General features: G+C 44.0%; 1 protein-coding gene across 1 annotated transcript; it reads right to left on the reverse strand.

The window, feature by feature from the left end:
* Nucleotides 1–1,316: 1,316 nt before the first annotated feature.
* Nrd1 (Nardilysin) lies at nt 1,317–5,662 on the reverse strand. Its single transcript, XM_089579827.1, has one exon. The coding sequence runs from the start codon at nt 5,262–5,264 to the stop codon at nt 1,719–1,721; it is 3,546 nt and encodes a 1,181-aa protein (XP_089435953.1). The 5' UTR covers nt 5,265–5,662; the 3' UTR covers nt 1,317–1,718.
* Nucleotides 5,663–16,876: the final 11,214 nt, after the last annotated feature.

A 16,876-nucleotide genomic window follows, 5' to 3' on the forward strand; every position in this document is an offset into this window, starting at 1 on the left:
TGTTGACTGAATGAGCAAAGACCTAAGCAGCTATCTGAGCACCAGCTTCAAAAATGAATGCCTATTCTATTTCTCTTGTTCAGCCTATGGAGCAGTGTCCACTTTGCCTGACAAAGTTACAAACGAATCACGAGCATTACACAAGAAAAGCAAGTACTACCACTCACACTTAGGCAAAACAGTGTCCTTTGTCTGTGCATATCCAACTTCAACAATGCAATTAAAAAATTCAACATATTCATGCGCTGCTTCTTGCCTAAACAATTGTTTGGGATCTATAAATCTTTTCCAAGCATCCGACTTGTCCGCTCTACAAATCTATTCCAAAGCAGTGCCTCAGAGCATGCCTCTCACAAAGAAAGGAGCGAACGTTTTGAACAATCTTCTAGCTAGCATGATGCATCAACACTGAAATATGTTGAGTAGGTAGGATTCATTATGAAGCATGGTACTGCACCATGCAGGCCAAGTAAGTGATGCAATTGGTGAGCCAGACCTTAGCATAAGCAGACCATTTGTTTAGGAGCTTTAAATAACTATGATTATGCAGCTCAGAGTATGTCTGCAAAAGATCACAAAATAAGGGCAACATGCAAAGTTACTGTCAGAAAATTAAGAAAGCAAGCACTTAAATACAAGGTACTTGTTATAGCTCAGCCTCAGGAGCTGTCACCATATCCCAGGAAGACATGCTTTGTGCATGTGCTTTTTCAATCATTCAATGCAGCACTGGCACTAGGTATGAGTCTATTGTTGCCAATGGTTCGAAGTTATTTCCAATTGTCATTGCAAAAGTCTCCGTCTGTGATCCTTGTGGAAAATAAGTCTTGTCCACAAATAGCAGCGACTCCTCACATGACAGGAAAAAGGGTGGTCTGGTTCCTGGAAGGTGGTCTGTTGCCCCCAAAAGAAGCTTCTATGGACAATTGTACAAGGAGGCCTACAAACACACTTTTGCTGGCAGTGGACAGGATGTAACCACAAGAGTGTGTTTGCATACAGTCTTATGCACACATCGCGTTTTAGCATCTCTCCAGTATTTACATTTGGATGATAAGTTGATTGAGTTTTTGAGTTCTACACAAGTAGAAAAATGAGCCTTTGCAGTTTCTTCACTTACCACCTACTGTTGGTAAGGCTACTTGTATCTATCTTCTGAATCAAATTATTCAAGAAGCAGTGTATCCAACACACAAAAGTTCTTGACCTTTTCCCTTAAGTTTGCACACAATGCAATGCAAGAGCAAAAATTTTGGCTGGTCATAACAATACATTTGAACACAAGCCGTTGGCATCTGTTCTAGAAAAAGACGGTGTTGCTTTCAGGATACCATTTATTGTCACTAATATACTCGTTGTGTCTTTGCAGATTTTCTCGGGCATAAAGCAGCTCAAGAAATTGCATTTCAAAAGACTGAGCTACAGCTTTAGGTCCTCAGCAGATTACTTTAAAAGGCACATCAATCAACAAGGGTGCCATTTCAAGTGGCACAAGTAATTAGATTTTGCACTGTATGAAGCAATGCTATGCAAGAAAATTCAAAAGCTGTTAGTGAAAAATAACTGCACCGCCTAGATGTGGCTTCAATGCAAAAGGAAGATCAAGCTTCAGGCAAGCCATGATGCGCACCAAAGGCTGCAGCACATTTCAGTAGCACTCGCACAAGTAGCACTGCACTACAAAAGCACCATGCAGAGGAATGTTCACAGTAACAGCTTCATGACTTCACCCTACAAAGTGGGTACACAGCTAGACCTTGCTTGAACACTGTCACATCACCTATGTATGATACATCTTCTTTTCCAACCACTGACTCAAGAAACTGCAAGCTGTAAGCTAGATCTTCACTGCTTGTCTCTTCAGTGCTGTTCTGGTCATGGGAACGCTTAGGATGCCTCCATGGGTGGATGTTGTGCATGCGCTCAATGCATAGTTGGAAGGAAAGTGCTTTGCTTTCAGATGGTGTATTCTGGATGTCACCAGTGCTTGATGATGAAGAATGAGGCAGTTGACACCCAAAAGGCTTTGACTCTGCAATTGCTGCTTCTCCGTAACCCACAATCTGAATTGAGAGTTTTCGTCGATGAGGCTCTCCAGAGTGATTCAATGGGAGGAACAGTTTACACCAGTCTTTGAATTCCTCAAGGGTCAATGTTTTCAGAAAGTCAATTTCTCGCTGCAGACGATCAAAGAGGTAATCGAAAGCAACTATCTCTCCCCAGTGCCTGTCAGCTTCTTCCTGAAGATACAGGTCGGAACAGCTCTTCTGTTTTATTAGTGACGAAACTTGTGTGGCAAACTCCTCCTGGGTGAGCTCGGAAATTTTTTTAGCAAACATAGAAAGAAACAGCTCAATCTGTTCATCAACATATGAGCAGGTAAACTTTTCTGCAGAACAACACACTCCGACGGTAAACCCAACAATACCATTAGTGTTCCGATTTGAACAGCTGACATCATATCCTAGTTGTGACTTGGTTCTCAAGATGTCAAAGCATGGCTCCTCCATGAAGTCAATCATCAGCTCTGCAAGTGTATGCTGCTTAACACTTCCGGGACCGAGCTGATAATAGTTCACAATCATTGAGTTGTGGTCTTCAATGTTAAATGATGCAACTCTGCAATAATAATTTCCAAGTGGAATTTGCATCACTCTAGAATCTGGTATCATGCAAGGTGGAAGAGGTGTGCAACACAGCTTCCCAACAGCAAGCTCAGCCAAAGCGATAGCTTCAGATGCAGTAAGGTTTCCATGAACAAGGCCTTCAAGAAAGAGCCACTTCCTGAACTGCTCCACAAAACGCAGCAGAGTAGAGACAGTTGCGTCCTTGATAACCATTCGCTTCTCTATGTTTGACCAGTGACACTGCTGAAGAATAGAGAATCGAGTGTCTGTGCAAAGGTGTGCTGGCTTCATAAACAAATTGTAGTACCGTTTGTGCAGATGCTTTTTGATGTTATCAAACAGCTCTTGTTTCACTTCAAAATGAGCTAGATGGTGCAAAATAACATAGAAGAGTACTGGCAACTTCTCATTGAAGCCCAGAACCTTTATAATGAGCCCATTCTCATTAACTGATATAGTGAAGTCCAGGGCTGCGCACACAGCTGCGTTGGTTTCTTCACTCATGTTTTGGAGCAATATGTCGCACAGGAGGTCCATAAGGACAGCATTTTCAGCAGAGACATACATAACTGGAGATATGAGCTGAAAGTACACGCAGGCTTTCGGCACATTAAACTTAGTGTCCTTCTTGTACCACAGGCGATATCGCTGATCCTCATGCAGTTTGATCGGCAAATCTGATTGGTGCTCATTCTCCTCCTTGAGAGAGAAGTCAGAGGCAATATACTTGTTTCGCTGAGGTACCTCGAAGTATGGGTCAGGCACAATGTTGGACCAAGCTGAAAACCACTCCTGTGGAACCTCTTGTGTGCAGTATGGAGTCTCAAGGTATGGTTCTTTCAGAGAGCAGATGCCTTGCTTTTGGTAACGACAAGAGATGATCATGATGTTAGCTCTGCGGGGAATGAGTTCATCCAGGCACTTTTGAATCAACACAGGGTCATACTCAAAAAGGCATGTTTCACCAGATAGATAATGCTGTGGTGGATAAAGCTGCATGTTTGCACACAGGCGTTCAACATAGTCCAATGGACTTTCCTCTTCACACCAGCGAAAGTTGTTATCAGCCACTGTTTGTATTTCGTCAAAGATACTCTTAACAGGCCCTACTTGCCTAGCCATGGCTACAAAAGAAAAAACAGCAGTAAGCACTTCTTCAACATTTTTCAGGCCTTCTTCAGTCAGGGAGATTGTTATGTTAAATAAGGAGCAAGTCGTGTTGTGATGAAATCCAGATCCTTCATTTCCAGCAACAAGGCCAAGGGCCCACGATCTCTCCCGTAGGTAGGCCAATATGCTACCAACACCTTCATGTCCTACAACATAAGAAATATATTCTAACGGCTTTGTTTTGTACTCGTGAAGCAAGGATGGCAAAGCCCAAGTGATAGACACATTGTTGACTTTCTTCACTGGCTGCACTTTATACAGTTTGGTGAACTCTTCCATTGGAAATGGCTCGGAAATGGGAAAGCTTGTAAGTTCCACTGAAGGTGTCCGCGTTGGCATTGCAGAAAATATCTCCTTGACCATATGCTCGAGATCATCCAACGAATGCCTTGATTGGACAGCGAGGGTCATTTGTGAAGGGCGGTAGTATTTCTCAAAAAATGTACGTAGCGCCGCATGAACATCTGTGCCATCCTTTTCTGGTACGTTTTTCAGAGAATTTGTGTTGCCCCACATAAATTTTTTCATGGGGTGTCCTTCACAGGCAATGCTACCAAGTAACTGCTGGAGACGACAAGTATCGGAAGGAAGCACCAGCTGAAATTCATTGTCAATGGCTTCCAGCTCCCTTTCCATGCTTTCCTTTCTTAATAATGGGGACACAAAAAAATTGGCAAATATGTCCAATGCTCGATGCAGATGTTTCTGGTGCACTTCCATCTTGTAGACTGTCCTTTCACATTCTGTGTAAGCATTGTCACTGCCTCCATGTTTGTTAAGAAAGGCATCAAAGTAATTCTCTCGTGGGTACTTGGTGCTGCCCATAAAGACCATATGCTCAAGAAAGTGTGCCAGCCCTTGTAGCTGATCGGGTTCATGGAAGCTTCCCACACCAACACACAGAGCAGCAGCTGCCATTTTTTCTTTCCTCGCATTACTCTGCTGCTTATTATCAGCCCGAGAATGGTGTCCAGACTGAGCATCACTTTCGGCTTCACTTTCACTGCCCTGACAACTTACGTCGTCATCACTCATACTCTCGTCGGAAGTATCGTCTGAAAACGGGCACTCCGACGACTGCGGCCGGCTTGATGACCCAGAGCAAAGCTCAGCGTTCCTTTCTGGCGGTTGGTCATGGGCACTTTTGGCTTGCGGAGGGTCCTCGTGTTTGGTGGCATTCAGGTAGTTTGCTATCGAAGATGCAATGCTAATCTTAGGAAGGGCGGCCACTTGTGCGGCCTCAAAACAATTTTCTGGCAGCTCTTCTGCGACGGTCACGCAGTCATGGCTCATCTTCTTTGAGCTCGCTGGCGATGACGAGGTTGAAGAATGTCTAGACGAAGAGCAAGACATTGGAGAATGTGGACGCGTTTTGTGGTCTGAAACCAGCAGTGCGGTGAGGCCATTTTCCAGAGTAATCACCCGGTACTGTCTGATATCGTTAGGCGACTTGATAATGTCTTCCATTGTAACACCCCTTTCGATGGATTCCGCAAGGCTCTTCGATGAGCAGTTGCGTCTGCTTGAAATCTCTTTCAACAAAGAAAATTTACAATGTCCATGTCCGTGCTGAAGAACTAAAGCTATAGGGCTGGTAAGAGTCTTATGAAGCGTTCCTAAACGGCACAAAGCTGCCACGGTGCACTCGACAACGTAGAACCAGTTCCGCACCTGATCGTGAGGGCCAGCAGTCCATCAATCCGTCCTCATTCATGCGATCGCGACGATGAGCACAGTTCACGCACTCATAAAATGTGACTTTTCATATCGAACAGCTGTACTATTTTTTAGCAAACACACGCGGCATCGTAACAAGGACCGAACACCGGCTCTGGACTGACGTTGGCCATTGGCTTTAGCTGGCTCCTGCCCAAAGCTATTGTTGACTGTGGCTTTGATTGGTGCAGCAGCTTCGTCCTGCCACGTGACCTAGCAGCCTGCGCGCTGGATTTGAACATCGCTCTGAGAAGTCAGCGAGGCGCGCACTCGATCGAGACTTCTAGCGCTGCTTTTAGGTCGAAATGCGATTTCGTAGCAGTTCACACTGATTATTTCTAGTGACGTAAATGTAGATCCTCAAGTCTGTGACTCGTTCAAACTCAGTTGTCTGTGTTACGCCACACCAGCAGGAATATCCGCATTGCTGCCAACTAAACCAGCATTGCTTCTACATTCTTTTTTCGTGTTCGTCGTACGGATCCGATCACCGTGTTTTGAGACCATCCAGTCAGTGTTTTTGCTGAAGGTACGTCGGACGGAGCCGGTACATTTTTTTTTTTCTCGAGTACGCCGTGCGGATCTTACCGGCATGTTTTTCGAAGTATGGCCATTTGATAAGCGGATAAATATATACCCTGAAGAAGAGCGGTCTTCCGATCGAAACGTCGAGTCGAATAAACATGTTTCCTTTAACGAAGCGTATACTTCGCTATATACTCTTGTAAGCAGTCAAGTACTTCATGCTTTCGCAACACACACACACACACACACACACACACACACACACACACACACACACACACACACACACACACACACACACACACACACACACACACACACACACACACACACACACACACACACACACACACACACACGCACGCACGCACACGCACGCACGCACACACACACACACACACACACACACACACACACATATATAGATATACAGGGTGTTTTACCTAAGACTTTCTGCAATTTTTAAAAATAAGCTATTTGAATTAGATGCGCGCTTTTTCTGGCATAGCATTGTCAGTGGTGTAGTACATCATAATACAGCTAAGACGTGCTAACTAGCAGGCTTGTTAACCAATATTTAATAGTTAACTTTTAAACTATTACCGTTGGGCTCCTTAATTATTGAGAGGCATGCAGCCCACCGTAAGTAATGTCCATATCCGTTTTTAGAATTTCGAGAACGCCATTATCCTCGGCGCTGTGGCCCAACAAATTTCGCCTACATCGCGCCAAAATACATGCGGTTTGAGAAGCTTGCAGGCAAAGCAACCTCTCCAGTGAACCAAACTCGTCGAAATAGCCAAAATTTGTTGGCCCACTGCAGAGCCGAGGATAATCACGTTCTCGAAATTCTAAAAACGGATATGGACATTACTTACGGTGGGCTGCATGCCTCTCAATAATTAAGGAGCCCAACGGTAATAGTTAAAAAGTTAACTATTAAATATTGGTTAACAAGCTTGCTAGTTAGCGCGTCTTACCTGGATTATGATGTACTACACCACTGGCAATGCTATGCCAGAAAAAGCGCGCATCTAATTCAAATAGCTTATTTTTTAAAAATTGCAGAAAGTCTTAGGTGAAACACCCTGTATATATATATATATATATATAAACGTAATTCGGTTGACACACGGTCGAAAAAACAACAACTTTATTCTAACGTTTCGACCAGGGTCTGGCCTTCGTCAGAGTGATGGGGTACAGGCAAAAGACACAGTTTATAAGGGAATGTACGCGGGGAGGGAACATTTTGATTGGCGCATCGCAGCGGCAAACACCTCAGTATGAATCGCCAGTGAATGATAAATGTAGTAAAGAAAGCACAGTCAAAAATTACTAAATCATCGTGGAGTATAACTGCAATCACATTGTGAAAAAAATGTAAATAATACAAAAATGTTTTGGTCGTAGCTGAAATGCACAAGAAAAGGCGAACAGCAACAACAACAAAATAATAAAAGATCATCAGACACGAGGACACGGGTGAATACCACTTTTGATTAAACAACGCCTTTTGTGAAAGGGTATGGTACTAAGATGCGGTGCTATTTCAGAGATAAGCCATTTACTAAAAAAGAAAAAAGCGGCGCTAACAGTAAAAAGAGGACGAAAATGATCAGTGTAGATGAAACACGGCATGATACTATGAAGTGTTGCGGTTATGATGATAGACAAGTCAGCTTCCCAACATTTTCATTGAGACCGCAAGAAACAGTATTAAATTTGTGTATAAAAAATGATTCACGAACTTCGCGTTCATGATGGGTCTTGAAGCCTGATTCCAGTAAAGTTACTTGAATTTTTTCGAAAGGGTGCTTAGTGTTGTTCACATGTTTAGAGATAGGAAGGCTAGGCACTGTCTTGCAATGAGCTTTGTGATTATTGAAACGATATCGGAATGGTGTTTCTGTTTGGCCAATATACTGAATTTTGCAGACTGAGCATTCGAGCATGTAGATTACGTTGCTGGTATCACATGAGTAGTTTCCCCGAATTTTCACTTTGAAGTTCGATGCAGTGCTGGAAGCCGTTATTGATGTCATCATCTGTGAGCAGACTTTGCAACGTGATTTATTACATGGATGACAGCCGATCGACATACTTGTGCTTGTTTTAGACGAAGTGAGAATGTCACTGAGGTTTTTGCCACGGCGATAGACGACCCGGGGAGCTTGTTGAAAAATGTGTTTGAGTCGATCACTTTGCATGAGAATGACATGGTGTTTTTTCAAAATGCCCGCGACGTTTGGAACCGATGCTGAGTGGGTTAGTACCAGGTTGATATGCGAGTGATGGGATGGTTGGTGCTTTGCTTTGAGGAGTGCCTCACGGTCAAGAAGGCCTGCGCGTTCTACAGCGTCGTTTATTAATTGCGCAGGATATTTTCGTTTAGTCAGGGCGTTTCGGAGGTCAGTACAGTTTCTTTCGAAGTCGCGCTCGTCAGAACATATCCGTTTAAAGCGGACGGCTTGTCCATATGGAATGCTAGTCTTCCAGTGTTTAAGGTGGCTGCTTTCGAAATGTAAGTACTGTGGTCTGTCACTGGGTTTCCGGTATAAATCTGTGCTAAGTTTGCCATTCTTTATTGAAACTGTTACATCTAGAAAACTAATTGTGGTTGCCGAGTAAGAATGAGAGAAAGTAATGGCCTCATGCGCGTTATTAAAACTAGAGATGAATGATAGAAGTTCAGCTTCACCATGCTCCCAGATAAGAAAAATGTCGTCAATGAATCTTTTGTAGTAGAAGGGTTTAAATGGGTGCGTAGCAAGAAACTTGTCTTCTAATACACCCATAAATATGTTGGCGTAGTTGGGACCAATCCGTGTGCCCATCGATGTCCCGTTTATCTGGACATAATGTCTATTATCAAATTCGAAGTTGTTAAGTTCGAGTATTAATTTCAAAAGTATGGCTAGCGTGGGACCATCCACGTTAGAATCAAAGTCTTGCTTCTCAAAAGCCTCCACAGCTGACCGGATGCCGTCTAAATGGGGAATGTTAGTATAAAGCGACGCAACATCAAGGGTTACAAGCAAAGCACCATGGGGGATGCTGATGTCGGCTATCTCGGCTAAGAAGTGTGTTGTGTCCTTTATGAAGGACTGAAATGTTGCAGGAATTTTGTTGATAAGGGTGTCAACGTAGCTTGACAGTCTTTCAGTCACGGTTCCTATTCCGGAAATGATCGGTCGGCCTGGGTTGTTGGGTTTGTGAATTTGTTGGGTTTGTGAAAATTCACAAACCCAACAACCCAGGCCGACCGATCATTTCCGGAATAGGAACCGTGACTGAAAGACTGTCAAGCTACGTTGACACCCTTATCAACAAAATTCCTGCAACATTTCAGTCCTTCATAAAGGACAGAACACACTTCTTAGCCGAGATAGCCGACATCAGCATCCCCCATGGTGCTTTGCTTGTAACCCTTGATGTTGCGTCGCTTTATACTAACATTCCCCATTTAGACGGCATCCGGTCAGCTGTGGAGGCTTTTGAGAAGCAAGACTTTGATTCTAACGTGGATGGTCCCACGCTAGCCATACTTTTGAAATTAATACTCGAACTTAACAACTTCGAATTTGATAATAGACATTATGTCCAGATAAACGGGACATCGATGGGCACACGGATTGGTCCCAACTACGCCAACATATTTATGGGTGTATTAGAAGACAAGTTTCTTGCTACGCACCCATTTAAACCCTTCTACTACAAAAGATTCATTGACGACATTTTTCTTATCTGGGAGCATGGTGAAGCTGAACTTCTATCATTCATCTCTAGTTTTAATAACGCGCATGAGGCCATTACTTTCTCTCATTCTTACTCGGCAACCACAATTAGTTTTCTAGATGTAACAGTTTCAATAAAGAATGGCAAACTTAGCACAGATTTATACCGGAAACCCAGTGACAGACCACAGTACTTACATTTCGAAAGCAGCCACCTTAAACACTGGAAGACTAGCATTCCATATGGACAAGCCGTCCGCTTTAAACGGATATGTTCTGACGAGCGCGACTTCGAAAGAAACTGTACTGACCTCCGAAACGCCCTGACTAAACGAAAATATCCTGCGCAATTAATAAACGACGCTGTAGAACGCGCAGGCCTTCTTGACCGTGAGGCACTCCTCAAAGCAAAGCACCAACCATCCCATCACTCGCATATCAACCTGGTACTAACCCACTCAGCATCGGTTCCAAACGTCGCGGGCATTTTGAAAAAACACCATGTCATTCTCATGCAAAGTGATCGACTCAAACACATTTTTCAACAAGCTCCCCGGGTCGTCTATCGCCGTGGCAAAAACCTCAGTGACATTCTCACTTCGTCTAAAACAAGCACAAGTATGTCGATCGGCTGTCATCCATGTAATAAATCACGTTGCAAAGTCTGCTCACAGATGATGACATCAATAACGGCTTCCAGCACTGCATCGAACTTCAAAGTGAAAATTCGGGGAAACTACTCATGTGATACCAGCAACGTAATCTACATGCTCGAATGCTCAGTCTGCAAAATTCAGTATATTGGCCAAACAGAAACACCATTCCGATATCGTTTCAATAATCACAAAGCTCATTGCAAGACAGTGCCTAGCCTTCCTATCTCTAAACATGTGAACAACACTAAGCACCCTTTCGAAAAAATTCAAGTAACTTTACTGGAATCAGGCTTCAAGACCCATCATGAACGCGAAGTTCGTGAATCATTTTTTATACACAAATTTAATACTGTTTCTTGCGGTCTCAATGAAAATGTTGGGAAGCTGACTTGTCTATCATCATAACCGCAACACTTCATAGTATCATGCCGTGTTTCATCTACACTGATCATTTTCGTCCTCTTTTTACTGTTAGCGCCGCTTTTTTCTTTTTTAGTAAATGGCTTATCTCTGAAATAGCACCGCATCTTAGTACCATACCCTTTCACAAAAGGCGTTGTTTAATCAAAAGTGGTATTCACCCGTGTCCTCGTGTCTGATGATTTTTTATTATTTTGTTGTTGTTGCTGTTCGCCTTTTCTTGTGCATTTCAGCTACGACCAAAACATTTTTGTATTATTTACATTTTTTTCACAATGTGATTGCAGTTATACTCCACGATGATTTAGTAATTTTTGACTGTGCTTTCTTTACTACATTTATCATTCACTGGCGATTCATACTGAGGTGTTTGCCGCTGCGATGCGCCAATCAAAATGTTCCCTCCCCGCGTACATTCCCTTATAAACTGTGTCTTTTGCCTGTACCCCATCACTCTGACGAAGGCCAGACCCTGGTCGAAACGTTAGAATAAAGTTGTTGTTTTTTCGACCGTGTGTCAACCGAATTACGTTTATGTTCTACCGGATCCATCCGATCTTCACCCCCTTCTTATATATATATATATATATATATATATATATATATATATATATATATATATATCCGGTTACAATGTTTGTCACTTTTTTGGTTGCAGTGCGAACCGCAGAATTACTCCTGCTGTTTCCATGCCAAAATACGAGCTTTCCTGCCGTGTGCCGAAGTCCGCTTCATAAACGTTGAGCCTTTTTTGCGGCGAGCCGTGTTCTCCAGTGAACGCTAACTTAGGCGACAAGACAAAGCTGCGGGCTGGGCGCTTGCCTCGTCTTTCCCACACTACCCAAACAAATATATTTACCCGGAAGCGGATCGCTCGCGCCCCTGGTTTTCCAGCCGCTCTCCGTGCATGGCGATATGGAGCTAGCCTTCCTTTGCAGGCCCTTTCGTAGCCGCTGTACCAGCGTAGGCATCAAATAGATTCGACATGCCTTTTACCATGGTTGCGAGATATAATCTAAGAATTTAAGTGATGTGCCTGTTTGCTCTTCCTGCCGGTAAAGAGAAGCTAGCGTAATAATTAATTTCTGATGGACTGTTCTGCACGGTGAGATGCGTGTTGTGCCGGGCGCAGTAATTAAGCGTTCGCTGCCCGATCGAGCGAAGCGACAGTTTACGGGACTGTTTACTAAATGAGCGAATGCGCGTGTCTCTGCTAGGTCGTGTCGCCTGCCGCTGTCGCTTATATGTGACCTGGAGAGTGACAGCGGTGCTCGCTGCACGCAGCTGAGCATAAAAAAATGGCTGAGGCTTAGCTAAGGTTAAGCCTAGTCAGATGCGAAGCATATTGATGGCTAGGCTTGGTAAAGTTCCTCGCTTTGTTCTTCAGTTGTTGTAGAACGTTGTCGCCGAGCCGCATATTGAGCACGCCGCTTAGCCAGACGTTCATCCCGCTCTTCATCGGTCTCTGTGGCACGCTGAAGCTTTCGCTTCTCGTTCAAATCAGCCCTGCTTCTAGGCGGCATCCCAACACCTGGCCGCCTCGTAAGTGCCCGGAGAGCGAGGCAAGCTCAGCTTTATACCGCTGCTGTAGCGTCACGTGGTAAGCTGCAGCGCCACGCGGTCAGCTGCAGCGCCTCTGATGTGGAGCCTCCACCGCCGCGGCCGACCGCGCGAGCCGGCAGCCATCTCTCCTCTGCTGTGACGTCATGTTGTCACGTGGTCAGCCGCCGCGCCTCTGATGTGGAGCCTCCACCGCCGCGGCCGACTGCGCGAGCCGGCAGCCCATCTCTCCTCTGCTGTGACGTCATGTTGTCACGTGGTGTCACGTGGTCACGCTAAAGGTCAATGGTAGCTCCACCGCCGCGCTCGACGGGCTGTAGTGTAGCTCTAGTTATGATTCGCATAAAACACCGATCTGTGCCATTTGTGGAAGCGTGGAGATGTAAGAACGGGCGAATTTCTCTTTGGAGCCTCCTGGAAAGTCACGAAAACTGAGCTCTATGTACGCGTAGCAAGCAGCACGACGGGCATACGCGTTGGACGTGACTTTAGCCACGGGCCTACAGCGACGTCCCCCGTACCTTAATAAGAATCGACTGGGAACGTCGGACGTATCTTTGTCGACACTTCCCATAATAAAAGCTAATATGGTTCTATCCGGAACGATAGCAGCAGGTCAACTTCAGCATGGCATATTTTGAGTGGACACCGCGATTGTATGTGATGTCCACTGGGATCGGTTGGGATTTGCCAGATTAAACTGCCTACAATTTCAGTTCGTACCCAGTCAAAAGCCTGCAGGGTCTCCCAGACTACGATTGCAGGTGTAGGCTTCTGCTGTAATATTTCTGTGCGAGATTTGTCTTAGCTGGGATTAGTCTTGATTTTATAGGGATCTGCCAACGTGAAAATGACAAAAAAAAAACGTGGCTGAAAAATAAAATAAAGACCAGCTGTAGTTGCAACTACAGCTGAAAATAGAAAATTTAGTGCACAGAATTCACCTTGCAGGTGATTGATGTAGCTCTTGCTAATGATCACTTTATGAGACTGAAACACCCGCGTGAAACCCAGCGATGTACTATTTTCTTACTTTTTGTGTGTGAGCTACACAGCCAAACTGGTCTAAATTAATCCGAAGCCCAGACCTTCACGACGTGTCTACGAAGTTGAATGGCACAGTTCGTTTAAGAGAAGCAAAAAAGTGAGGAACACTTATCATACCTTTAAAATTGTTTTTCTCGCAGTAACATACCGAGTTTTAATTCCTATACAAATTTTAAATTCATTTAGGTATTTGAGATATGCATGCGCACTGCTTTTATCTACTGCAACCCACGCGCGCTTCAATTTGTATCTCAAGCACTACAAATAATTGAGAGTGTAGCAAGTTGGTGTGTCCGACATAACTTCACCAGCGAAAGTACGAGAAAACTAGAAGAAGAACACAGGACAACGCTGGACTAACAACTGAGATTTAATCGACAGACGGACCTAGGTCACCAAAACACGCATGAGTATCAGACGCGCTAAAAAAAACGACACAGATGCGGCGTGTTACCGAATAATGAATACATGTTCAAGTTCCGGCAAACAACAAAAGAAAACTCTTTTGCTTATCAACCTTACACGCGCACACTTCTGCTCGGGAAATTAAATTCCTTGTTCGTGAGTAACAGAGACCGTGCACTGACGCACGTGTCACTGCCTTGCAGCCTGGTAGGCCCCCTGAATTTTCCTCTCCGCCCTGTTTTTTTCCTTTTCCAATGACTGAGATGCTGTTAAAAGCCGGAACACAGTTTTCACAATTCCTGCAGTGACGTGGGAGATTACTTTGATCAGACACATATTTTCCAGGGAATTGTTATGTTCGCGTGCCCGACCATTTACACATCTGCCAGTTTGGCCCGTGTACACCATACCAATCAATCAATCAATCAATCAATCAATCAATCAATCAATCAATCAATCAATCAATCAATCAATCAATCAATCAATCAATCAATCAATCAATCAATCAATTTGCGCCAATCAAGGTGATGCTGGGTGCACAATCAAAAAGCCAACGAAGTTGTTGGCTTGACAGGGACCACGCTCCCGGTTACACTTTTGCCGGCAGAAGCAAAAGCGAAAAACCGGCAGTAGGAGCAAACGCAATTTCGCAAGCTTTGCAATGATTTTCTATATACGAAAAAAGAAAAAAAAAACACAAGAGCAGAGTCATATTTACAGATGCAAATTATGGGTGAAAATATATACACAATAGCATTATTCATCAACTAATACAGTGGCATACATTAGCATACAATAGCACAAAAGATACAGCAGCATGCATTAGTTTACAATAGTACAAAATATAGTAGCATACATTACTCTACAGTCGTACAAAACAAAAATTAGGAAAGAAAAAAAGTTTAAACAGCACTACTTGGGAGAGACGACTGCAGCACATTGGCGGAAGCATATCGGATAAACTGCAATTTCCAATATCAAGGGCTTAGTGTGTCAATGTGAATATTTGCAGCGCCTAGTTTATTAAGTAGCACAGGTAACTGGTGTCGTAATCTCTGATGTCCATAGTTTCACCTGCTGAAGGGGACCTTCCAGTATAGCATGTAACGGAACTGCTATGGTTTTATGTTTTGCGTTAGTTGTGCCATTTCCTCCAGAAGTCTAAAGTTGACGGACTGGGATGATGTTAAAGTAGCTCGAATAAACTTGCTGCGGGTGAGTCGTACGGGGCTGTTGGTTATGTATTGCGCACTGTCTTTTTGTGAAGGACCTGTAATTGATTTGAAAGAAGCCAACAGCCACAGAAACCAAGGGGCACAGGGAATTTTTTTTAATTGAATTATTTATTTTGTGGTGTTGATCTGTAATTGATTTGTGTTTTTAACGCTGTAGTTCCCCATACAAGCAGAACATAATTTAAATGACTAGAAAAGAAAGAGAGTTGTAAATTAAGAGCACTATTTTCTGAGGAAGCATGCTTCGGAATTTGCTTATTACACCACAAGCTTTAGAAAGTTTTTGCATCAGTGTGCGTACGTGCTCATTTCATGACATGTGTTCGTTAAGAGATGATCACGCTAGCGTTTTCATATGTGTTGTCGTCACTCTGTCTCCGTCCCTGTCCTCGTGGTGCCACAACAATATGTTTTAATTCATATCAGGCCTGGACACATGGAAGTCTGTCGACAACTGTAATTCTCGTTCGAAACACCACTGGCTTTTTTTTTTTTTGGTGTTGTAGCTAAAAAAAAACTGCCTTTACTCCATTCATATAGAAATGCGGTTCTGCCAATCCGGGCGAGTTCTTGTGCCCAGAACGCTACACTGCGGGCCTCGGGTAGTGATAGAAAGAAAATTCGGCAATGTTTTATTCTACGCGATATCCTAAATAGCTTATTCTAAGATGGTTACACGTCAGCCGCATCGTTCGAGTTTCGCAAGAAAAGTTGCGCGGTTTAGTCTGTCAAATGCTTTAGATAAAGTAAGTAACCTGCTTTCAAAATTATTTCATATTATTTATTTTAATTGAAGAAGTGCTTGAGTAGTGGACCTTCCAGATCGAAACCCGCGTTGTGCATTAGACAGAATTGAATATTTCTCACAAAACATGGTTATTCTAGAAAATATTACCTTTTCGGCTTATCTTGTAAGCAACAGGGGTATCTTGTAAACGACACGAGTTGAACAAGCAACGAACTTGTTGGCATGCTTCACAGGGCTGCCCTCGGACATCTTCCCCTCGCTGGCCTTCGCGATTCTTGAACATAAACCAGACATCTTGCAAGGTAAATTGGTAAACTGATTTTTGAGAAAAGGAAATGGCGCAGTATCTGTCTCACATATCTCGGTGGACACTTGAACCGCGCCGTAAGGAAAGGGAGGAAGGTGAGAATGAAAGAAGAAGAGAGAAAGAGGTGCCGTAGTGGAGGTCTCCGGAATAATAATTTCGACCACCTGGGGATCTTTCACGTGCACTGACATCGCACAGCACACGGGCGCCTTTTGCGTTTCGTCTCCATCGAAACGCGGCCGCCGCGGTCGGGTTCGAACCCGGGTACTCCGGCTCGGTAGACGAGCGCCCACTGAGCCACCGCGGCGGGTCTTGCAAGGTGCAGAAAAGATTGCCGTCATGCCGTGCCATTATGCCACTTCTTCAGGTTATGCGAGATACTGTGAAGATAGGGCACTACTTCAACCTTCTTCCTCTAACATTTCCCAAATCTCGCCAATTTTCTGCAGCATCGACTCGCCAACTGAGGAGCAGCGCTCCGCGCGACATCAGCGCGCTTTGGAGCCAGTTCCCAGCGGCGCTTTTCTAAGTTGACTAGCCCGAACCAACACTACGCAACACTGTAAGTACACTATCTAGAATTTAATTTACTTCATCGTGTCATCTTCGTTTTAAAATAAAAATTCACAAAGAAAAATTAGGTGTTATTAAAGTTTTGCATTACATAACTCTGGAACCGAAAGTCCTAAGCCAGCGTAAGGGACATGGAGATCATCGCTTCCC

Source organism: Amblyomma mixtum, chromosome 3 (genome assembly GCF_055824585.1).
Source record: "Amblyomma mixtum isolate Tamu chromosome 3, ASM5582458v1, whole genome shotgun sequence".
NCBI classification, from domain to species: domain Eukaryota; kingdom Metazoa; phylum Arthropoda; class Arachnida; order Ixodida; family Ixodidae; genus Amblyomma; species Amblyomma mixtum.